General features: G+C 39.7%; 1 protein-coding gene across 3 annotated transcripts in view; it reads left to right on the forward strand.

The window, feature by feature from the left end:
* The window catches only part of LOC119732952, a 243974-nt gene that overhangs the window by 108002 nt on the left and 109981 nt on the right, over positions 1-25991 (forward strand). For 2 of the 3 annotated variants that reach the window (XR_005271660.1, XM_038206534.1), the window contains exons 89-110: positions 910-1071; positions 1926-2069; positions 3229-3426; positions 4181-4327; positions 4883-5023; positions 6495-6593; positions 6857-7018; positions 7973-8122; positions 9281-9379; positions 10462-10557; positions 12942-13103; positions 13895-14041; positions 14483-14590; positions 15242-15409; positions 16002-16142; positions 19488-19637; positions 20785-20925; positions 21552-21647; positions 22738-22890; positions 23684-23824; positions 24483-24581; positions 25386-25541. Coding sequence is in view for 2 of the 3 variants with exons in the window: in XM_038206534.1 (XP_038062462.1) it covers positions 910-1071; positions 1926-2069; positions 3229-3426; positions 4181-4327; positions 4883-5023; positions 6495-6593; positions 6857-7018; positions 7973-8122; positions 9281-9379; positions 10462-10557; positions 12942-13103; positions 13895-14041; positions 14483-14590; positions 15242-15409; positions 16002-16142; positions 19488-19637; positions 20785-20925; positions 21552-21647; positions 22738-22890; positions 23684-23824; positions 24483-24581; positions 25386-25541 (3060 nt within the window). In the remaining variant the exon portion in view is untranslated. The remainder of the gene's footprint in view (positions 1-909; positions 1072-1925; positions 2070-3228; positions 3427-4180; positions 4328-4882; positions 5024-6494; positions 6594-6856; positions 7019-7972; positions 8123-9280; positions 9380-10461; positions 10558-12941; positions 13104-13894; positions 14042-14482; positions 14591-15241; positions 15410-16001; positions 16143-19487; positions 19638-20784; positions 20926-21551; positions 21648-22737; positions 22891-23683; positions 23825-24482; positions 24582-25385; positions 25542-25991) is intronic. The other variant, XM_038206535.1, reaches the window with a different exon arrangement.

A 25991-nucleotide genomic window follows, 5' to 3' on the forward strand; every position in this document is an offset into this window, starting at 1 on the left:
GCACAGTCGTCTTATCAATCACCTACAGTCAAAGCATATATGTATCAAGTTACATAATCAGTCACATCCAGTTAATCATGCTTTTTGTGGACTAGGAGCTCTTAACTGTTGGAAACAGTCAATTTGACTGCAATAACAACTTGGCACAGAATGTATGTGAGAGTAGGAGGGTTAACCACATGGACTCAGTGCACTAGTACCCCTTCAATGGTTATAGAGGGAGAGTTGGGAGGGATGGCCAACAAACAGGACAACAATTGTCAGTGCCTTTATGCAAAGTTATAACTTTCCCCTGACAACAGATACAAATAGAAATATATGGCATCTAGATATTAACCATGCAGCTAAGCCCTAATGTACTATGGACAGTAGATCTTGCTTCGTAACCACCCATGGGGGACACAGATGTGCGCAGTCTGGTTCATATTAGCAGGCACAGAAGGCACAAGGAAGAAGGTGTGGATAATTTTATTCAATACATAGGCAAACCTGTAGTGTCTTTAACCCTGACAGAACTCAACCCATTAAACCCCAACGGCATGTTTTGTTGGAATCTGTCAGAATGGGTACAGTACCCCTAAACTGACAGTCTTTTATATTGGGTTGGCACACCTCCAGAATCAAAGTCAGAAATATGTGTTTGCAGTTTCCCATATGGTGTTGGAATTTGCCAAGATGGGCATGGTTTCTAGTAAATCATGCTAGGAAGTTAGGGTTAATTGAGTGTTGACCCATCAGGTGAGTGGTTTCCCCTAAATTTCTCTGTGGAACTGTTGTGTGTGGAGTCCACATCAGTATAAAACAATTTTTGTGGTTTGCCACAGCTGCATTTCATGCCTTGTTGTTGAGAAAATATTTGCTTCACACAGGCTAAATGAGGTGCTTTGTTTTTTCTACTTAATGTATTAGTTGGAGCAGACTACACCATCACCATCACTCCACCCAGCAACCCAATCCTTGTGACTGGCGCCCATGAAATCACTTACCTGTGTGAGATAGAAAGCCTGCGTCGCCTAGCCCGGCCAGAATGGGCCGCGCCGTCCGGAACACTGATTGCACCAATAGAGCAGGGTGAGTTCATTCCTAATAAGGGTAAGACAGGAGGGGGGGGGGGGCTTTAGTTACAATATAAAGCCCATAATGTTTTTCTACGCATACCTTGGCCAGAATGGGCCGCGCCATCCGGAACACTGATAGCACCTATAGAGCAGGGTGAGTCCATTACCAACAGGGTGAGATGGGAGTTTCAGTTCGATATAAACAACACAATTTTTATCTTCACATCTTACCCCAGCCCAAAAGAGCCATGCCATCCAGAACTATGATCATACATAGAGCAGGTTGAGTCCATTACCATACAGGAGACATGAATTTTAGTTGGATACAGCATGAAAAGATAAATCGTGTTGGCAGAGTAGAAGTATAAAACTTGGTACTTGGTAGGTTCTCCTCAATAGGACTCTGCAGGGAAGTTTTAACAGGAGGCCAACATATAATGTGAAGAAACTACCCGTATGGTACTCAGTCTTTTCTCTTTTCTTTCTTGATGGAATTTTTCATTGTTGTTTTGGACTAGAATTTATGACCGCCTGCTTACTTGTGCAGATATCTAATTAACAAGTTAACCACGAAGCTTACAGAAGTGAGCTGTAAATTAATACGATGTGGTGCTGTGAAGCCCTGTGGCCTCACGGTCTGGAGCATTAAAATCAAGATCTGTGGGAAATTCTGTAAGTAGTGGGTTCCCTTCCAACCTGGATTGTGGTGTGTGTGTCCTTGGGCAAGACACTTTGTCACTATTTGCTTCTCTCCCCTCATCATTAGAGAACTCTTGCTTGGAATACAAGTATGGATGCCTCTGGAAACTCTGTATACTTGAATTACAATTTTCTCTTAAATTTCCTTTTGTTTTAAATTTTCGGCAGTTGGCAGCATCGGCCGACTTGGGGTTGAGTACATCGACAGTCGCTCAACTCGCCTCATCATCCGAGACCTGATGCTGGAAGATAGTGGAATGTACACCTGCTATATCGGGCCTCTCACCAACTCCGTCATCATCACTGTCCAAAGTGAGTAGGGCTTCACTGAATATTCATATTATTATTTGAATATTCAATATTCAAATACTTGTTGCATGGATAAAGTTGAAAATGTACTTTTGCTACATTTGGCCTCTCACCAACTCAGTCATCATTACTTTGCAAAATAAGTGCTGAGGCGGCCTTGCTGAATATTCAAATATTCAAATAGTTGATAAATTATTCAACATCCTAATAAATAACTTGGATTAACCACTAATATTATGTACAAAGAAAGATAATGTACACTTGCTACATTGGGCCTGTTGTTTTATACTGAGGTCTGATTAATTTAAAATTCCGAAAAAGTCCTTTGCTCTGCTGATAAATAGACATAGATTTCTAGTTTTTTCTGTCTCAAATCCAGTCGACTTTGTACACATTTTGTCCCCTTACCATCACTTTAGACATTTTAACGACTCATATTTAAGTAAAACTTGGCACAGACGAAGACCCTATTATAATTTGTGCATTGACAAGTTACATCATGTATTGGAAAGACGGCACATTGTGTCAAATTAAAAATGCTTTTTTCAAAGCCTATTATCTAGAAATTCAAGTAATGGAATTGTCATTAGGTCTGATCATCATGAAACTTGCTGGGTACAAAGGAAATGTTTCTAAAGCACAAACTACAAAAGTAACCTGGGCCCAATTTCATGGCTGTGCAAACCACAGAATTTCGTGCTGACGATCACCATTTTGTGCTAACCATGCTAGCAGAAAAATTATGTGCTAACCCTGTAAGCACAGAATGCTTAGTTACAGGATGTACGCATGCGCACAAGCCAAAAGTCATCACTAACCTGTGAAATACACTTACTGTAAGCACAGAATTTTCTGCTGCAGTAAGCAGGGATTTTTCGCTAACAGTAAACAGGGCCAAGAAATTGGGCCCTGATGTCATCAATTGATTTTAGTTTTGAAAAATATTGTATTTTTTCCCCCCACTTTGACATCTAAATTGGACATCTTTCAAATTAGATTGACTTGAAGCTGTGCATATTTATCATGAAAGCAAAATTGTCCATTGTAATTTGCAATTTGTCATTTGTATTTGCCCATACGACAAGGCATGATTTCTTAATAAACTGTAAAAGCAGAAAATGCCTGTGTTCTGTTAGTAAATTCTGTTTGGTTTATTTTTCAGTGCCCTCCTGCCAGTTACCATGCCAGAACGGCGGTCATTGCACTAATGGTGTGTGCGAGTGTCCGCGAACCTTTACTGGTCCCCAGTGCCTGACACCAGTGGTCACCTGCTTGCAGCCTTGCGTCAATGACGGAGTCTGCCTGAATGGGGCCTGCCGGTGTCCCACGGGATTCCTAGGTTCAAGATGCGAGACACCAGGTATAGATTTGCAGTGTTGTAGCTGAGTCCATCACAAGTCCCTGAAAGTCCCCACAAGTCCTCACAAGTCCCCACAAATCCTAACAACTCATGATAAGTCCCACAAGTCCTTGTAAGTCCCCACAAGTCCTCACAAAACCTCCCAAGTCCCCACAAGTCCTCACAAATTCCCACAAATCCTCACAATCCCTCCCAAGCCCTCACAAGTCCTCTCGAGTCCTCTCAAATCCTCACAAGTCCTCTCAAGTCCTCACAAGTCTTTACAAGTCTTTACAAGTCTTCACAATCCTGGCCAGTCTGCACAATTACTCACAAGTCCTCACATGTCCTCACAAGTCCCCAGAAGTTCTTAAAAGTCACCACTAGTCCTCTCAAGTCAATCAGAAGTCATCAATTCTCAAGTCAAGATGACCAGTCCCAAGACTAGTAGATTTGGATGTTATTCCCAAATAATTCCCTTCGTATTGTCTCTATTTTGTTGTAAGTATTGCAAGGACCCAGTCATCCTGGAGATGTATCTGATATAGATATCACTTAATTCAAATTTTTAATATTCATGGTGTTGAATATTCATGTTTCAGTGTGAAGCTCCACCCTTTTCCTGACCCAAACTCTATCTGTTCCCCTGTCCAGCATGTCTTGATTGTTTCTGTAATCTGTTCATCAAGGATCCCATTTTTTTCAAGCAACAATGAAAATAGACATCACTGAATCCATAGTTTATGTATCAAGAAAAATGTTGAATATTCATCAGGTTTCAGCATGAAGCTCCACCCAGTTGGGGAGGTGATTCCAGAGATAGGGCGGACCATCAGTTTCCTGTGTCAGATCACGGGTGAGATACCAGACATCCGACCAAGATGGCGTAGAGAGAACACAGAAATACTGCCTCTGTCAGAAGGTATGATAGTTCATTTCAAAAATGCGATAAAACACAATCTCTCTCCTGGCTGCCCTAAATAAAATTTGAGTTTAGAAACAGCTGTTTTATTGTTATAAGGCTTTAAAATTTCATAAAATTGGAAACTTTTCCTTTTTTTTTTCAAATGGACATACAGTAAACTCCGGCCAAGTCGACATTGTATAACTCATGATATCGCCTAAATTGGCCGTCTGACGAAAGTGCATAATCACATACTGGGCTCAAATCACATACAACCTCCGAACAACTTTCATTATCCCAGTCCATAGTGAATACTAAGGCTGAATGTTCAGTGAGTCAGATAGCACAATTTATTGGCCCGTGGACCTCAACAGAAGAAGTCTCTGTACTGATAACGTCACACTTTGTTTACTAGGTTGCCTTTTTAGGAGGCTATGAAACCGTCGTCCCCACAGGCTCCCATAAGGAAGCACACGTGTAAACGTGAGATGTCATCAGTACAGAGGTTTAAAGGACTCAATATTGTCAACTTTGTTTGTCTTATGTCTGTATTATCGTCCATTTTCCCCCCAGGTGGTACAGCTCATGTGTTCACCTCATATGTCAGTCCCTCAGCAACCCAACTTACCATCCAGGGCATAGAATCAACAGATGCGGGCTCCTATATCTGCGATGTTGGCCCGGTCATCGCTACCTTCAAAATACAAGTCCAGGGTAAATCACATTCTGAAACTTTGTTTCTTTTACTTGACAGTGCAGGCCTTGAATTTTATGTGGTTTCCAACTACCATCTGTGGACACTGTTGGCCTGTTTGTTTCATTCCTGATCCTGATCGAGATCATGTGATCCAGCGCCGTGCCAAAACAAACAGCACCACTCTCGCTCGTCTATCCTAATACACATGAACACACTAGGCAAATGTGGACTGCTTCAGATTTTGTAGGCAAAAGGACTTTTTTATGATAAGCTATCTAATATTTCCAGAAAAAGTAACTCAAACTTGTATTATTTTTAATAAGGAAAATACATTCTAAAAGAATTATGAGTACTTTTGTCACAAAAGCTCATTTGATGATTTAAATCTACAAAACAATCTCACTTTTTCTCTTTCATCTTGCAAAATCACCACGTGAGCAGCATCCATTAACACGTGATCCAGAACAGCTATCAACATGTCGGATCATCAATCGCAATCCAGATTTGCACCAAACAAACAAGCCCTGTGTAAATACACTAGGGGTGCACCCAAGCGCCAAATATCTTCCCATAGATTTAGAGACCGGTGATATATCCTCATACCTCAAAATTCTTTTAAAAATACTCGGAACTTTCACCAGAGTTCAGGCTGCACAGAAAAATGATGATCAACATGTCATGTTTCATTTTCCATTCACTTTTGGTGGGTCAATCAATGACTTTTTGAGGTATTCTTACCCAAAGAAGACCATCCCTAAAACGAATATTTCCCAAACTCAGTGGAAAAGTAGCCATTTTGAAAAAGGAGCCATCCACAACATAGCTGAATATAGTGACACTTTCGGACTCCATTGCTTAAAAAATGCTCAGAGTTGGAAGCCCTAAATCCAGGCCAGAGGTGCAGTGCTAGATAGCTTCAATCCCCTAATTCCATGGTTCTCATTACTGTAAATATAGAATAATGTGAATATATAGCTTTTATTTATGAGCTCGGCAGATGGATGAATTTTTGGCCTATTTAATACTGCACCCTTATGGTTGTCCTGATCATTTGGTGTGCCTATTATGCACTTTTTTTGTTTTTGGTGGGTCTCACCGATCAGACTGTTTTCCTCTTCATACCTATTTCACTGACTGACCGAATTACTGATTGACAGACTAATTTCTCTTGTGACTTGATACACAGGTTGTGAATTGAAATTAACTGTGAGGGCTATTTTGTGGATAATTACTCTAGGCTTATCCCACAAAGTTTAAGTGCATTTTTAATAACCTTACCCCCCAAAAGATACAGTGGACAGACATAGAAGGGTTATGCAGTCATCAAAGTTTCACTGTCCTCTCAATCAGGAAAGTCTCTAATAAGGAGCATTTCATAGATACTGTTGTGTTGAAAAACCCATGAAAACAAAACTGTTTCTTTGTAGGCTTAGAGATTTAAGTTTGAAAAGCCATAGCAGGTATTTTGATTATTTGTGTTTCCTTTAGAGTTGCCGTGTCGAGAGGAATGCCAGAATGGGGGCACGTGCATCAGTGGCGTGTGCCGGTGTCCAGAGGGCTACTCAGGCACTGCTTGCCAAGTTGAAGGTAATTATATTTGTTTATAAAAATGTGGCCAACAGCTTCCCTAGATCTTATCATGCCAGGAAGTGACATTACCTTTTATGCAGGTATTTACCCTTTCAGGTTCTCATTTTAGCTCCTGGGTTGCAAAAGACAATTTTGGTAAAGTACCTTGCCCAAGAACACAAGGTGATCCTCTCCTGGATTTGAACCCACATATAAGCAAGACACCATACTTCAATCATGCATTTCATTTTGTAATACCATTTCTTTTCTCATATTTTCAGGTCCTCAGAACATAAGGATTCAGATCATTCCCATCCGTCCCGGAGTACCCAGAATCGGAGAGGACATTGCTTTCACTTGTATCATCCTCGGCCCAACTCCGTTTTTGAACCCAACTTGGAAGGCTCCAGGAGGACAACCCATAGCCCGAAGGAATGCTCTTGGTTAGTTCATTTGCACTTATTTTTTCCTGTTTTTCTTTTTGGTAGAAATTTAAATTTGCCGGCTCATTTGTTTGCTTGTTTCTATAGTGTGTATGAATTTCCATGCGAATGGCTGTCAATGGGCCTCAGCCCACCTAGACATGACTTGCTAGATCTCAAATTCTGGGTAGCTTTGACGTGAATTGCCAGTCATTTTTACATGGATGGAGAGCTGGATAGTGTGGCTACATTCTCAAACACGTTTGAGCTCCTTAGACCAAATATAAGTGGAGAAAATTGGACATACACAATACATGTTTGGCCATGATTCTTTGCATGCAGGATTTTCTATGGGACTGCCTGTCACCGGGCCTCAGCCACTCTGACATGACTCGCTATATCTCGACTTTGGGGTACCTTCTGACTAGAAACTGCCAGATATTTTGTATGATAGAGAGTTGAATAGTACGTCTACAGCATTCAACAAATGTGAGGTCAATGGACTAAATAACCTTTGATACAGCTGGCTATATTCTTTGTAGTAGTACATTTCCTGCAAGTTATACAGGAATGAAGAGCTGGATAGTGTGGCTACAAAATGATACAAGCCAGAAGTCTGTATCCCAAATACTTGATGAGAAACTTGAAACAATTTTGCACCCATTTTCTATAGTGCGGAGGAATTTCTGCTGAAACTCCCGTCAGCCGGGCCCTAGTCCCGCAATGCAATCCCTGGATAAATCTGTGTTCAGATATCTGAGATCTATAGGGTCATCGTCTACGACAGAACCAAAACTCTCGTCTCTTTTAGAATTATCTTTCTTGTTACTGGAATACCTTTGTCAGAGTTCATTTGAATAGTTTGTCACTTGACTTCAGCCATTTCCACTCGACATTGACTTTGTAATGACTGTGTGTTGGAATTTGTCTCGATTACTTGATTGGAAGAGCATCCTACTTCTTCTTTTTTTCCAGGTGTAGATGGCACAACTGCCCGTTTATCAGAAGAAGCGTTGACTTCGACTGCCACCACTTTGTTCATCAACAGCGTGTCTTACGATGACGCCGGCATCTACGTGTGCATGGTGGGGCCGGTCATGGCAAACTTCTCGCTGGAAATTAGTGGTAGGCTGTTCATAGAACTTTAAAAAGATGTGCGAGGTTTTATATTGTATTTTGGACAATATTTAGGATTCGCAAGACAAAGTCGCTCCATTTCCAGGATGTCATGTCTGTTAGGTGCAATATTGAGGTACTGTATTGATTTTCCATATGCGGAGAGTTAACTGTAACCTGAACTACATTGTATTGCTTTGTACTTATTCCATGAAGAATCTATAAAACCATAGTGTTGGGGCAGTTATAGGGTGAAGGGATGCGCAGTGAAGCGGTAAAGCTGTCTGGGTCTTTGTTGACAAGTATTCATGGTAATTGCCACCTGTACGAGCTGTTATCACGCATCTAACCAGGAGTTTGGCAGAGTTGTTAATCCTTGTGTGTAGGATCCGTGCTCAAATCAAGTTGAGTCTTGTGATCAGAGGCTGAACTCCAGTTGGGTCATTTACTCGCAGCACCTCAAGTCGAGTAATTTTTTGCTAGATAATATGACATCAGTCGAGTTGAGTCACTGAAAACTTGCAACTCGAGTCAGACTCGATTCAAGTCATTGATTCGAGTCATTGCAACTCTGCAATCCACGGTAAATTTTGTTGAGCCGGGCTAAGCACATCAATTTTGTAAGAACGGAATATATTTGCTAGGCAAAAAAAAAAAAACCCAGAGTACCTGCAAAACATGTCATTAAGTGGGTATATATTGCTTCAGACTGGTATTTAGCTAGTCACATTTAATGTTGCATAAAATAAGCAGTATTTTCCACTTCATAGAACCACATTATTTTTGAGAAAATATGGGCGATATAACTATACAATTTTCTTTTTACAAACACTAGAAAAATCCTCTTTTTTTATAAAATTCATTATCCTGTTTTGGCATTCACGGATGTATTTTATGAACACTGTTCGGTGTTGTCCCGAATACATGTGAGAAAAAAATTCACAAACTGGGCAAAACCCAATAATGAATTCACACCACCCCGACGCAAATTCCATCTTATGAACTGTTTATTGAAGCAGTGTAGTAACTTCTACAAATGTAGTTTTTGAGCTGTGGCAATATTTAAGCTAACATCAATTACTTGATGGCATTATAACAGAGCTCTCCTTCGCTAAAGAATACGGCTTCTTGAGCAATGCATGCTTTTTGATATCCGTCTTGTTTCAGGCCCCGAGTGTCGACCAAGCTGCCAGAATGGAGGCACCTGCATGGACGGAATATGCGCCTGCTTTCCGGAATTTACCGGCCACTACTGCCAAACACCAGGTAAAAAAATTTGTGACATTCCGTTCTGGTGAATTTCGCAGTGAAGGTTTCATTATGTGAAATTTGCTTCGCAGCGTAGCTATGGGGGGCGTGGGGGGGCACATGCCCCCATAAAACGTTCGCGCACCCCCAGTCGCCCCCCCCCCACTGAAAATTAGGCATCTGCATAGGCGCACAGACTTATGAGTTACCATGAAAAGCTGGAAGAACATAAAGTCCCTTTTCACTGATTTTGTATGTATTTTCTTTACCAGAACTCTTTTTTTTTTGCAAGTGGCTGTTTATTGCAACACCCCTTGAAAGATGGTGTCCAAGCCCCCCCCCCCCCCACCCCCACTATTTGTTGTTACGGAGGGCGGGTGTCCGGTGAAAGAAAGTTGTCTACCTTTCAGCACAGATGAAATGTTTGGGCACCCCTCCATTGTAACCTCAAGCCCCCCAACACACCCCCTAGGATGAGAACCCTGGCTACACCACTTATTCGTAGAAAGTACGAACCAGTGTTGAAGCTGCCAAAGTTGTAGTGCTGCTCAAAGCCTACCCAGAAAGACTCAAATAGGGCAAATAGTGCCCTAGATCAGAAAGTCCAAAGCATGCCATAGTAGAATAAAATCAAATTTACACCTAAAGTCGACGAATTGTTTGACCAACCGTCACAAAAGTAGTCAAAATTTGCATGTTTGTAGGCCCGTCTGCAGAAGTATAGTTTGCATGTGAGAAATAGTTGCTATTTAATAGTAGAGTGGATGTTGTAGATTTGACAATTAGAATTCACGTTGTTTTAAATTAAAATGTGCATTTGTTATAAACAGGGCTGTACACAGAAATTTGATTGAAGGTAGGATAAAAAAAATTCGGCAGAAATCAAATTTAAAATGATAAGTTGTGATTTTCAGAAGTTTTCTCAAATGCTCTTATTAACAGTGATTTTGAACATCCTTGATGTGATTTTAATCAAAAAGGAAAAGTATTTATGTTATCTTCCCAAGTACCACAGTTTTGGACATATATTTATGCAAAACATGTGACCTTACCCCGTTTAATATGTATGACCCATGTCATGTTTATGTATGAACCTCTAGCTCTGTGTCAAAGGTCATGTATGTATGGAGCCCTGTGCATTAACGGAGAGTGCATGTGCCCTCCGGGGTACCAGGGAAAATTCTGCCAAATAGCAGGTTGGCATAGCTGACTGTGAGTAGGCTCAGTGCTGCATCCTATGGGCATGACTGGTTACCGGTGACCCAAATGGAATATATTTGTCTACAGATTGAGTTTCATTAATTTTTCCATCGTTACTTATTTAATAAGTCATATCATGTGCTTTATTCTCATGGAGCACATAACATTGTTGTAGTTTCGTAAGTGTATAAAACACCCTACTGAGTATTAATTATAAAATTTGAGGGAACAATGTTTCAATCCTACCTTAATACAGCTATGGTTTCATTTTCTTGGCAAAACAGCCAACATCATTTTGCCACCAAAAGCACTGTCAATATTAACCCATCAGTCAATGTACATGCATCCCAATACTACGTGAGCACATCTATAGGCAATTTTGCATTCCGTTTAAAGGGGTCTTCCTTGAACTCGGTTCTGTTACTTTTTAAATTCATAGGATTTTTGTGACAATTTCTGTTGGTTTGGCAGTACTCAGAAGGTTTTTTCATTGGTGATTCGCGGTAGGAAAAAAAAAGGACAGGGCAAAAAATTTGAATACATGTACCTTACATTTGGAATTCTCCTCATAGAGTGTGATGTTGTAAGAAACTGCTCAATGTCCCTTATACATCATGCTACCGTAACTATAATCAGTCACTTTCCTTGTGGGTATTCCGATGCCAGTTGTGCCTATTGGGGACAGTGTGAGGCCTATTTTGTTACCATATGTGCATGAAAAAAAAATCATTCAAACTACTAATTCCTAAATTTATCTCTTTTGTTTTGAGACTACATCTAGTTTATTTGGACTGAAAGACAGTTCATTCCACACTGAAGTGGTACAAAAGTGTGTCATGGGATTGGGAAATGAAGCAGGATAGGCATTAGGCCTCAGGAATGTACAAGGAAAAAACCTGAACAAAATACATTGAAATATCTTGCATTGCTGTACCTCCAGCGTCCCACTCTCAAATCCCAAATTCGCAGTTGTACTCCATTAGTGTGGAAATAAGACCCAGGTACAAGTTTTAAATACTTTTGAAATTGATTTGTCTTCTTTCGCAGTTTGAAGCTGTTAACATATTTTGTTGTTACACTTTTATTATCAGTAAAAACATTAATCTCATTAAAATTGACAACAATTCTAATAAATTTCTTTTACTTGCAATTGGATGACGGATGTATCTGATTTTCTTTTCTGGTATGCTACTAAACACTTACCGTTATTATCAGTGACATATCCCAAATATTTCAATTGTTCTCCACCAAAGAAGCTATATTTGAAGACTTTTTTTCTTTCGTACTTTGTTTAATAAAATGCTTATCAACTATTAGCGCCTGGTCCTCTTCATTTATTGCCAGGTAGCCAAGTTGGCAGGAATCCAAAAGTTGTGATCTAATTAATGTAATACAAATGCAAAATTGCTTCACACAGTGCATATCAAGTGGCAATTATTATTCAACAAATCGACTTTGCAATATCACATGTAGCAACTGTGAAGCATGCAGATGTGTAGATTTGCATATGCAAATTATGGGCACACATTCACTAATCAGTCACCCATTCATAAAATTCTGTACATTCCTTGGTGCAGCAGAAATGAGAGCTGAGAGAGTACTTTGTTCATGAAGTAAACAAACATATTTGTTCACCTAATTCACATTATACTTTCTCCTGTGTTTATTAAATTCAATTTTTTCTGTAAACAAAATTTCATTTTGTTGTTTTATATTACTTTACTGTCACAGAGATGACAAAATGATCAAAATTTGTTCTGTTTATGTTAGTTATAAGATTGTAAATACACTTTTAATTGATTATTTGGTTTTAATTATTTGATTTTACAAAAAATAATGGGACTCTTTGTTATGTTTTCTTTCAGAATGCATGTCTTAATCATGCAACTACATTTCAGTTATCTCACAAAGTGTAAACTTAATTGAGCCTTGAAGACAAATAAGAAAATACGCAATATTGTTTGGGATATTTCTAACATTGCCTACCATTCATTCAGTAATGTGCAGTTTTGTATGCATAGACCAGTACAAATGTCATTAAAACAAAAGTTTAAAAAATACCGACCATTCATTCAATAATATCTAGTTTTTATGCATAGACTAGTACAACTGTCATGAAAATCAAAGTTAATCATTTTTCATTCAAAATGTCTGGTTCAAAATGTTGAAATGTTGGTTCTAGATTTGATATACATGGGTTCGAAGGCCAAAAAAGGGAAGAAATATTTCTTGATGGCATTTAAAAAAAAAATAGATTGTTGTCTACAATTAATACAATGATATTAGAAAAAGAAATAAATCCTGATGTACACACATGCACACTTGCAATAATAAATTGGTAGTGTTCAACAATACGTTCATTGGGCTTTCTTTATGATAGTGCCTGAAAAACTGATGGTCAACATACGGCAGATTGGCAACGACCTACCTCGCCCAGGAGGCAACTTGCAGTTTGAGTGCATCAGCACTGGCAGTAGCAACCCAAGGAATGCACCCATTTGGAGGAACCCTGCTGGACAGAGGGTTGACCCACTAGCACAAGGTATGGGTACCACTAGCACAAGGTATTGGGACCACCGGCTCAAGGTATGGTTACCACTAGCTCAAGGTATGGGTACCACTATGGCAAGGTATGGTACCACTATCGCAAGGTATGGGCACCACTATCGCAAGGTATGGGCACCACAATTGCAAAGTATGGGTACCACAAGCGCAAGGTGTGGGGACCACTAGCGCAAAGTATGGGTACCACTTGCTCAAGGTATGGATACCACTCGCGCAGTGTGAGGGTTGAATAGCTCAAGGTACATGTACGTACCACTAGTGCAAGGTGTGGGTACCACTAGCTAAATGGTACCACTAGCCCAAGGTATGGGTACTTCTAGTGATAACTATAGGTAGCCCAATGGTACCGCTAGCGCAAGAGATACCACTACTACAAGCTATGGTTACCAATAGGCCAATGGTACCACCATCACGAGGTATGGATACCACTAGTGCAAGCTGTGGATACCAATAGCCCAAAGGTACCACTAGTGCAAGGTGTGGGTGCCACTAATACAGTGTATGGGTACCACTGGCGCAGGGTATAGGTACCACCAGTTCAAGCTATGGGTACCACTATCCCAAGGGTACCACTAGCACAATGTATTGGTGCCACTAGTGCAAGGTATAGGTACCACTAGTGCAAGGCATTGGTACCACTCGTACAACGTGTGGGTGCCAAATAGTGCAATTTTTGGGTACTTCAACAGTATTCTGGAGGACCTGGGTTGGAGTCCCCCTTGTGTAAATTTTCTTTGTTCAACATAAAACTGAAGGTATTTATTGCAGGTGGATCTCAGCATATGTTTGTCCGCCAGACATCACCTTCAACCACTGTTCTTGTCATCAATAACGTGGCGGTAACTGATGCTGGCAAATACGAGTGTGTAGTGGGCAACGTGGTTGCGTCTCTTGTCATCCGAATCAGTGGGCCTGGTAAGCTTTTATAGAGGGCATTCTATACCTGACATGAAACCAAGTATGTAGTGAATATTTAACATCATTCAACAATCATGACCAAATTTTGTTAGGGTTCACTTGCGTTTGACCAATAGAACTAAATTAAATTACTGTGACCTTTGGACATTTTGTACAAATACTTGATGTTTGTGTTCACATTTTCCAAGTATGAACTTTCATTCAACCACAAAAAAAAAGTCCAGGAGCAATTTGCTTAAAGACGTTTACCAAATGGTTGGGAATTTCCAATTTTTGTATGCCAATGCTTAGTGCAATTTGTAGTCAAATCTGGAAGAAAATAATGATTTCTGTATAATTTTGACTGAAAATGGATATTAAATATCAAAAATAGTACACTATCCACCTTGTAGGTAAGATTTTTGCAGGATTTGCATTATTTGCTTTTGCCCCTCCCAGTACCACCTGATGGTGGTTGCTCCCCCTCCTGTCAGAATGGAGGAACCTGTTTCGGAGGTCAGTGCCTGTGTCCTGTGGGTTACATCGGAGCGTACTGCCATATAACAGGTAAAAAACTTCATTGCCCCAACACTGACTAAATTTCAGATAATGAATCAGATAATGGCTTGACTCAAGCACCAAAAGTGGCGGATCTGTGCTGTGTGAATCAAGCAGTATTTTATTGTAGTTTGTTGTGTTTTTTGTTGTTGTTGTTGTTGTTGTTGATGTTTTATGTTCATGTTCACCTTCTCATTTCTTTTCCCATTCTCATTTCTATAATTTATACTCATTCTCATTCTCCTTCTTGTTCCATTCCAATTCCATTCCCATTTAAATTTCCATCCCGTTCTTGCTCCCATTCCTGTTCCCATTCTATTTCTATTCCCGTTTCCATTCCTATTCCAATTCCTGTTCCCATCCCTATTCCTGCTCCTTTCCTATTGCTGTTCCCATTCCGTTTCCCATTCCCATTCCTATTACCTTTCCAATTCCTGTTTCCATTCCTATTCCTGTACCCATTCATATTCCTGTTCCTATTCCTATTTCCATTCCTTTTCCTGTTCCAATTCCTATTTGCATTCCTGTGCCCCTTCCCATTCCTTGTCCCATTCCCATTCTTATACCTATTCCCATTCCTGTTCATATTCTCATTCTAATCGCATTCTCCGCCTTTTTTTGTTGTTGATGCTTTTCCCCCCTTCATGTTCCCCATGGCAGTGCCAACGCCCAGCTTTGACATCCAGATCCTCCTAGACCCAGACCAGCCCCAGCAGCTAGTCATAGGAGATGACCTCCAGTTGACCTGTCAGATTCCCGACGATAGCCCCTACACCAACCCCCAGTGGTACACCCCGGAAAGTGAACGGGTCTTTGCAATTGGTCAAGGTAATACCACACTCACCTTCATGTATCACACCATCTTGTGATATTTATGGGAGACATACATGATACTTTATGAACTCTAATCATCCAATGTATGTTGTGTGGAAACCTTTATACCCAAAGCAAAACAATACAACATTCATCAAAGTGAGAAACTTGCCAAGATGTAACAAGATCCAACAATTTAACTATGCAAAGAACAAACGGCCTCAGAGTTTGTGGTTGCCGACTGCAGCAGGATATAAGTGGCATTGTTCAATGGGAGTATCCAGCTCCCATTGTCTCAGAACTGGCAGTTTATGCTCTGGTGTTGATGGCGCGTATGTGTCAAGGTTTTACGCCTGATGTACTATGTTGCATCTGGCAACATAATCCCCAACCCCTCTTCTCCCGTAGTCATCCGTTGTTCGGAGCCCACATGCTAGCTCCATTCTAACATCTGTGTAAATTTATGCGACCCTGCGCATCAGCCAATTGGAGTCCACTTTGGAAATTGTGACGTGATTTATGGGCAGAAATGTGAACTAAGCTGTTGATTGGTCAATTGATAGATCTAGGACCATCTTCATAAGGCTTGCCTTGTCTTGTTTTCTAGGTGGCTCAGACAAGTTGCATGTTGATCAACGGACCGTGCACCAGACTATTCTCACCATCATGAACGTCCAGGCTAGTGATAGCGGCACCTACATATGCTCCGTTGGCCCCCACAGGGCATCATTCTTTGTCGACATCAGCAGTAAGTATTAATATTAAAGATATTCTATCTATCCAAGATAATGTAGCTATATCTTTAGGAATATTTCAATCCTCTGTCTAGGATCTTGGAAAAGTAGCAACACTGATATTTACATATCTTATTTGCACATCAGTCTATCCATGCGCACAATTAAGTATTGAAACAGTTCAACATATTCTATCAATATCTGACATACTTTTTAATCCTCTTTATAGGATATTGAGGAATACCAGCACTTGTATTTTAATATATATGCAAATCAGCCTTTCGGTGTACACAGTCAAGTATTCATATTGTTCAAGAAATTCTATCAATATCTCTATTATAACATTTCAATCGTCTCTAGAATATTGAGAAATACAAGTACTGATATTTTCATAATATCCTATTTGCAAATTAGTCATAAAATATCAAGTACCCAAAAGTATTCAAGATATTCTTTATGATATGAGGATTTTCGTCATTGGGATATACATGTAAGGAATGGATATGCATGGTATTAACAGGATATAACATTTTTGAATAGCCAATGTTCACAACTAGGTATTCAAAAGGTTATATTTATGTATCCTGTCTATATTTACAGTGATGTTTTAATTCATTTTTTATATCAGCACCATTAACACAAACAATAACTAAATATTATTTTCCATACATGAGCTGTCTATTATAATAACAGGCACAGAAACTGTATCAGAGATGTTTGATCTTCAAAAACTAATATTTGAAATTATCATATCTATTCTTTTTAACCCTCTGTTGACAAAAAAGATGTATTTAGTAAAACAGTTTACTTTTTCGGTTATCAATTTTCTTACCTTTTTGTATTTCAGTGAATTATCTTTGCCTTGTCATTTGCCATTGTGAAAACAAAATGCAAATTGTTAAACCTGTGCTTTATGGAAAAGTTTTGAAAAGTACTGCATTTCTTCTCCTGCGTAGTCAAAAGCAAAAAATTAAAGCTGATCATCGTTGGCTGAAATCTTTCTTCTAGCATGCTTCTGTCTTTCAAAATAAACTTTTCATTAGGTTGAAGATGTTTTTTGCTGACTATAGAAAAGTTCTTGGTAGCAATTTCTTTAAAATTATGTTGTAGATTAGTTTGAAGGAATGCACATGTATGCACATGGCTCTTGCACATGTTGAACATATATTTAAATGACAGGAATTATGACCGTAAATTCCATAGAAAACCTGTTTTGGAAATGAAAGGGTATGCGGTGCATGACACAAGGCCGAAAAGTAGGCTGTACAGTGTAATAAAGAAGGGGATTTAAAGGGGACAAAAAGAAATATACACTCTCCCTTTTATGAAAATTTGGGAGGTGAGGGGGGAGGTTTGAAAACTTTCGCGAAGCAAATGCTTCTCTTTGAATTCAATGTTATTTGTAGATATGTGGGAAATTGGGCATAGCAAGCACTTGTGTATATGTTGTGGCGGATATTTTAATCGTGAATAGTGTTCACTATATCCAGTTGACATCAACTTTTGAAAGGGACATTCAATTTTTGAGTCCAGGTTGAAAGTAGGCTTGGACTATATTTCAAATATACTGCATTGTGACAATTTTTTTTTGATACCGAACGATGTTGTCAAAATACCGAAAGATCGACAACCTCTGTGTAGAATTTTATTACTGCAATTTTCCCCTATTAATTAAATGTAGCCAGATGTGTGCAAAAGGTTATTTCAATTTGTGCTACTCGCTTGTTAAACATGTTAAATGCATGATTGAATTATTGAGGAGTAAAAAATTTGATCTCGGAGAGTTCAAAGCTAAAGTCATGATTACTGAAAACATCTACATCCCTCCAATTTCCTCCATCCCTCAAACCCCGCCCCGACCCGCTGCCCCCACCCCACCCCAAATCAATCAACAGTCTTCTCATGTCGTCAGCCTTGTATGCATGGAGGATCATGCGTTAATGGGCGGTGCGAGTGCGCCGACGGTTACCGTGGCGACATGTGCCAGGTGGCAAGTAAGAACACAAAATGCATGGCGGCTGAAAAACTGCATGGTTTGAAAGCTGCATGGCTTGAAAGCATAGAAGAGCCTGTTTTGCTGGTCCCAGTGGGCCAGACTATTGTCCCCTTTGTCACAGACGGACTACCCTGGACGGACTGACTGACTGAATCGCTCACTAACTGTAGCTTGTGACTTAGGCTGGTTATACATTGTGTAGGGTGGTGAAGAGAGCTGATGGGCAGTGCTATCATATAGGGTTATCCTGTAAAGAGCTCTGATTGGGTCCAAGTTTTCAGATTTGTTTTCCAATTCAGAGTCAACAAATTCACTAAGTAGACCTTATTCACGTGGAAGCCATTTTCGATAGTGTTTCCTGAATCTATTTTATGAATTGTAAACTGTTGAATGCCTCGCTTTCAATTTTTTTTTAATGTGGCTTAAAACATTCGGGTATGTTTAATCACAAATTTTACATTATTCATGAGAGCAGACTGGTATTTCTTTGCAATGACTTTTATTGCTTTCATTTCTACTTGCAAGTTCCTAAAATAAAGGGTTTACCTCGCTTGCAATTTAATATGGCTGACTCGTGAAGAAAGTCTATCTGCTGTTTGGCACATTCAGCTTGTGTATGTATAATGCTTGCGTGTGGCCAACATTTTGTGCTTGCTTTTTTGGTCCCGTAAAATGTAAGAAGCTTCATGAACTTTCCTTGGTGGTATATTAGTGTGAGTAGCAATATTAAGCATTGATGTATTGCTTGGCTTATAGCTACTGCTGCATTGATTGCAGTGTGAAACTTTGCTTTAATTAATACTCCATAGAATGCTATATAGTTACAGATCCTAAATTTGTATCTAGTGTGGATTTTGTGAGGTATCTCATAATCACTCAAGTTAAATATCTGTACTTTTTTTTTCTGTCCTACCATTGGATATCCATCTATTCGTTCATTCAGTTGGAAAATGTTCATTATTCAATTTTCATCATTCAACTTTAGCTCTGCCAATTGAGAAATTTGGTAAAATTTACTCTTTTTTAAATTTTATTTGATATTTGTCCATTCTTGCGTTCGGTTGCATAGCTATCAATCAGTCACATTTCACTTTGCTTCTTCAGAAGAATTGAAAAAAAATATATGGATGCTTTTCTATACAAGTTCTATTCCATCCATTCTTTCATTCGGTTGCAAAGCTTTTAATTATCTTTCAATTTTCACTTTGCTACTTGAGAAATATTGATACACTATGTGAATACTTCTATATACTATCCTTAATTCCTCCATTATTGCATTTGGTTGCATAGTATTTAATCATTCAATTTTCACTTTGCTACTTGAGAGATATTGATATAATATCTAAATACTTTCCTACATTAGCCTTTGATATTCGTGTCCAGCCCCCACCGACACAAAACCAACGGATCGGCCACAACATCACATTTGTCTGTGAAGTGTCAGAGAGAGCCGGCTACAGGAACCCATCGTGGCTTGGCCCCAGCGGCCAACAGATATACCCTGATGGTCAAGGTATAGTTTCATTAATTCATGTCTCTTATTCATAAATCAAAAGCAAATCTCAAAACCATCAACATCAAAGAAAAGTATTTCAATCTTTTGTTTTATGCAGGCATTTGATAATAAAACTGCATATTCTGGTCTTCAAAAAAGTTGGGTGTGTTTATTGATTTCACGTGTGTAAAACTATGTGAAAAGAATTATACACTCATCATGATACAATTTAGTTCAATTCATCTCAACAGTTATTTCCATTTTGCAAACTGTACATTCAGGTTAATATATAGAAGGTCAGTTTACGAAAGATGTTTGATAAAATACAAGAATAATAATTAGGTAAGATAACGATAGAGGGGCAGTTATGGAGGCATATTCAAAAGATGTCTTTAATGTAGATATTCCTTTTTTGACAAAAAATTTACAATCCCAACTTACATAGAGGTGACAAGGAAGGACAGAGAACGGGAACAAAACAGACAAAACAAACAAAACTAAAACGAACCAACGGACTGGGGTCCCAACACTAGGATCCCAGATAAAGTAGGGCCCTTCTCAATTCATATCTGGGACGAGTTCCAGATAAAATCATTCACGTTGTCCAGAAGAACCTCTGCATTTTTCTGGGACATGTTCCAGGGGAAATTTTCATTAGTAACTGCTGGACTCACCAATACTGATAGTTTCATTGCGGGAAGATTGCGGGGAAGTTGTTCAGAATCCTGCAACTTATACCCGAAATACAATGTCGGCAACTTGTCTGGAACTCTCACAGAGAAGTTCATCCACAAATGGCTTATTGTATCAGGTATCTGGTGCAAAATTATGAACAACTCACCTGGAATCTTCCTGCAATGATGCTATCAGTTGGTTAACCCTTTAGTCACTGTAGCATCCGAAACAGCCCTGCCTATTACTCTTTCTATGGCTTTTTTATCAGTGAAAAAAATACAATGTAATAAAATGTAATACAATGACGTCCAGGTGCTAAATAGTAAACAATGCTGATAACTTCATCTCAGGAAGATTCAGGAGAAGTAGTACAGAATATGCAACCAATACCCCATACAGTGAACCTGTAGCAGATCAATTCTTCTGCAATATTAATGTGATGAATCTTTTACGAAAAGTGCAATTATTTGGTTTTTTGCTTGTAATCCAGGTTTTGCCAGTCGTGTCTATGTCCGGGAGCTCTCCTATCTCGCTTCCGAGCTCGTTATCCAGGACCTGCGTCTCAGCGACGAAGGCATCTATACCTGTGCCGTGGGCCCCCTCAGCACCACCCAAGAAGTCTTCATCGAAGGTGGGCATCCCTCACTCTAGCTTATATCGACTAGCCTTATTCTAAGGCAGAAATTGAATTTTGTGTCCTTAATGCCGCTGGCCCAAATCCCTTACAAGCATGGTCAAGCAGCTACAGTGGTCGGGCACTATCAACAAGATTAACCCTTTAGTCACTGAAGCACCCAAAAACAGCCCTGCCTTTTACTCGCTGTACGCCTGAAACTGCCCGAGCACTTCATGGTTTTATTGATTCTTCAGTGAATAAATACAAGTGTAATGCAATGAAGTTCAGGAGCTAATGTGTTATTCACATCCAGTCTTCGGAACTTTGGCGCAGTGACCCGAGAAAATTTGAGTATACCTTCATACATGATATAATTATTCACAATTATAACACCTTATTGACAGATTCTTAATTGGCCAGGGCGAGTCACATGGTATTCGCTATTTTTACTATTTGTCACTGAAATTGAAAAGCAATGTATGTTTCTGAAAGATGAACTGAAATTAAAAGTGTTCAGGTAGTATTTGAAAAGTGATTTGCTTAAATCCAAATTATTTCCAAATCAGCATTCATTTTATATTAAAAAAAAGGGAAAGTACTGTTATGGTTTCTGTAATTGTTTTGTTTTCTTTCCTTCGCAGTGGGTTGTAGCCAGCCTTGCTTCAATGGTGGAAGATGTGTAAACAGTGCCTGCGAATGTCCTAATAGTTATCAAGGAGCACAGTGTGAAATACCAAGTAAGCATAAACTATAATGAAGTAAAGATTTCAAATTTGTCTTTGTTTAAAAATGTTTCTGATAATGAAATAAATGGTTCAAAAACCTCTAGGTCAGTGTACCGCCTCAAAAAACTCTGCTTGTATACTCCTTGTACAACCCAAAACTGCCCCAGCACTGTAAGGCTGTATGTATTTGTAAGGGAATAATACAATGTAGCAGTGTGTGGCTCATGATCAGAGGGTAAGGGGTTCGAATCCAGCTGCTGGCCATATGTTGTATCATTGGGCAGGTCGCTTCACCCCCACTTGCCTCTCTCCACCCAGGAGTATAAATGGGCAACAGCATTATAGCTGGGGAGTAACCTGCGGTGTACTAGCCTCCCATCCAGGGCGGAAATAAATATTATCAGCTGTTTCAAGCTGTTGAAACCAGAGTTAAAAAGCCAGCCTGATGGGCCACATTGGCTCGTGACTGACGTTTACTTTACTCAATGCAGTACATGTGGTAATGGTACAATTTCTGGAAATGAAAACCAAAATATCCAAATAATTCTTAGATTTCTCCAAAAACTGCCCGAGCACTGAATGGTTTTATGGATTCATGAAGAAGTAAATACAATGTAAGACAATGTAATACAAGCGCTAATGCGTTGAAACTGCACATGCACTGTTGCTAGGAGACTTGACTAAACCAGAAGTCTATGAAAGAAATCTTGAGCTTTAAATGGGGAAAAAGTCTTAACAAACAAAGGAACGAAACCCAATACATGTCAGCCTGAGTTGAATCGAGACCTTCACAAGCATAAGTCCCAAATCAAATCACAAACCAGGCAACAACCAACAGGAATGCCAAATGAATGCCTTGATCATCGTTCATTTCAAAAGCTTATGACTTGACTTAAGAATGGATGACTTGCGATTGCCTTGTGACGTCTTGTGATTGACTTGAGGTTGAAGATGCAAAAAAGTACTACCTGGCCAAACTCACATTCCGGAAACATGTTTTCTCAATGTTTTCAGGTATAACTCTTTGAAACTCTAAAGAACTGGTTAAGATAATTGGTGTTAAGGTTATCGTGCTGTTACCCACTTTTGCTTGATTTCACAGTTGGCTTTGACATGCGAATCGTGATCCCGGAAAACCTTACACCAATGGTGGGTGATGATCTGAGCTTCACTTGTGAGGTGGGGTACCAAAGCCGCTTCCGCAATCCGCTGTGGACTGGCACTAGAGGCCAGCCAGTCCTTCCTGTTGGACAAGGTAATGCTGATAACAAGTGATTGGTATCTTGTAATCAATAACTAGGCTCTGCGTAACCCAATTGAGTGTCTTTTCACTATAGTACCTGAATCTTGGTACCTCAAATTTAGTATTTGCCGGAAGAACTGTCCATCAAGGAGTAAAGCACCTGGTTGATAGTCTAAGCCCTTGGTACCTTAATTTTGGCACTTTAATCATGTTAATCTAGTACCCAGTCGATATATCTTATCGTTTCATAGGAGAAACTTGACATCAAAGAGTGTAGCACCCAATTGATAGTCTATGCGCTAAGTAACTTTACTTTGGCACCATAATCTAGCACTCATTCTATTTCTATTGTGTAGGAGGAGCCAACCATCCAAATTTCAATGAGTATAGCAATTGATTGGTAGTTTGAGCCCTTACTGAGTGTGATCATCATAGAAACCCTTAGTACCTTAACTTTGGCACCTTAATCTAGTACTTATTCTTTGACTCATATTGTGTAGGAGGAGCCAACTGTGTTAGTTTAATCGTCAATAAGCATAGCACTTGATTGGTAGTTTAAGCTCTTAGTACTGTAACTTTGACACCCAACTCTAGTACTCATTGCATTTTTAAGAAGGAACTGTTGTTAGTCCATGGTACCATAACTTTGGCACCTAAATTAAGCACTAATTATACATGTATGTTTCTTGAGGAAAAGACAATCTTTTGTGCAATCATTATCAATGAGCATAGTACCTGAATGATAATTTAAGTCTTTAGCACCTTAATTTTGGCACCAAACTCTAGTACTCATGGCATGTTTCAGGAGGAACAGATCATCTCAGAGTGATCATCATCAATGAGTATAGCACCCGACTGGTCATCTCAGGACTTGGCACCTCAGACTCTGGCACCTATGTCTGCACAGCTGGACCCCTCTACAGGGACTTAACAATCCAAATCCAAGGTAACACACAGAACCTTCAATTCAAAGTGCTTACTCTCCCATTTCTATTCCAATCCCATTCCAGTGACATTGTTCATTATTTTTGTAAACTTGCTTTAAAATAAAGAGGATTTTGTCTTAGACTTACTGTCTCACCCTTTCTGATTTCAAAAATCTTACAGCTCTCAAAATTCACAGACTTTGTGTGTCAAGCATGTGATACTGTTGATGTTAAATTTAATTGCATAACCCATAATATATTGTTTGAGGACTGCAAGGATTTTACTACTCTTAGTTACAAGACATCCTTAGCATTGCGGTGTTTCAGCTTGCACGGATTAGTAGACTGTGCAGTGATTCACAGAAGTTGGCGCTTATGCACACACACCGACAAGTGTCCTTGCATGAGGTTTGTCCGAGTCAGGTTTGGGTATGGGGACAGAACGCCTTGGTATAGGGACAGAATGCCCTCTATTGGAACAACATATGCTACTGCGCTGTACACAGACACACCATCTCTTTTGTATAACGCTGCTAGCATCTTGCACCAACACTAGGATTTAATCAGCTTCAACTCAAAGCTAAACAGTACAGTCTGAATTATATTGGTGCACATCGGTGGATCAAATCTTTTGTTAAGTGGCTAAAGGGTTAAGACATCTAATCTTTTCATTTTAAGGTCGTCCATGTGACCCTCCATGTTCCAACGGTGGCACCTGCCTAGATGGTGTGTGCCAGTGCCCAGAGAGCTACGTAGGAACTTACTGTGAAACCTTTGGTATGTACACTCTTTCTTACTAGGAGTCATATCATAACATATCTGAGATAATTTGTGGAGAGATATGTATCCCAAATAGGCCCGTTGTATCCCAAATAGGCCTGTTGTATCAGGTTAACTTTCCCTGAATAGTTCCCGCAATGAATTGAGGGAAGAATGCCAAATTAAACAAGCGGTAACTAGAAGTTGAACTTTTCGATCCCCTGCAAAACGCTGTAAAGCCTTGTAGAACCTTTAGGTGAAGGCTTTTCATGCAAAAGGTCTACTTAATGGGCCAGTTTGTCATTACGCGGTAATCCTATAAGATTGCACTGCCCAGCTTTCTTAACCAGTGTAAAACTTGTCCAAGCACAAGTGCCAGTCAGTCAGTCATTCAGTTAGTCATTGAAATAGGTACAAAGAGAACATTTACTTTGTTTTGCCTCTAGGACCAACAACAAAAGTTTGATGTCAAGAATGTCAGAATGGGCAATAAATGTAGGTATTACAGACATGCTGTCGCAAGCAAAGAACTTAAAGACAGTTTGAGGTACAGCATGTGATTTCCATCTTTGCTCCTAAAAGGGCCCGTCTCAATTCATATCCGGGACAAGTTCCGAACAAGTTGCAGTTAAAATCATTCCCTTCGTCCGGAAAAAGTTCTGCATGTGTCCCGGACGTGTTCCCGGAAATTTCATTGCGGGAAGATTGCGGGGAAGTTGTTCAGAATCCGACAACTTATACCCGATACAATGTCCGCAACTTGTCCAAAACTCATCCTATGAATTGAGATGCGCCCTAATTTTGATATTTTACATTCCTTAGTTCCACCATTCAACATCCGGATTCTACCCCTTGAGAACCAATCACCAGTTATCGGCGACAACCTTACCATAGACTGCATGGTGCATCCCTTGGGGCTGTACAGAAATCCAATATGGCACGGACCGGACGGCAGACAAATCAACACAATGGCACAAGGTAAGTAAATCAAGTAGCGTAATGTTGAAAAAGCCATGTGTCCATAATGCGTTTAGCATTGTGTGCATGGTACATAAAAAATATGTTCAAAAAGCCTCTTGCATAAAAATTGTTATCAGTTATCCCGCAAGCGAAACACAGAATAATGTCTTGCATCTGTGTCCTATATGCCATGAGGCCGAAGTTCAATCGGCGTATGGATGGAACACAGATGCATTTCATTTTCCACGTTCAATATGCCCGAATGGGATAACAAATTTCATCAAGGAAACTTGACCCCAGTAAAGATGGAACATGTAAGCTGTACACGAACCTTTTAGCAGTTTACCTGTTACACATGCGTGCGGTAGGAATGTGTGCACATCTTAAAATAGCGTGATACCTGGAGTGAAATATGGACCGTGGTATGTGGGATTATTTGACACTACCGCTGTCATGGATTGACCAATC

Source organism: Patiria miniata, unplaced genomic scaffold (assembly GCF_015706575.1).
Source record: "Patiria miniata isolate m_02_andy unplaced genomic scaffold, ASM1570657v1 HiC_scaffold_25, whole genome shotgun sequence".
Classification (NCBI taxonomy): domain Eukaryota; kingdom Metazoa; phylum Echinodermata; class Asteroidea; order Valvatida; family Asterinidae; genus Patiria; species Patiria miniata.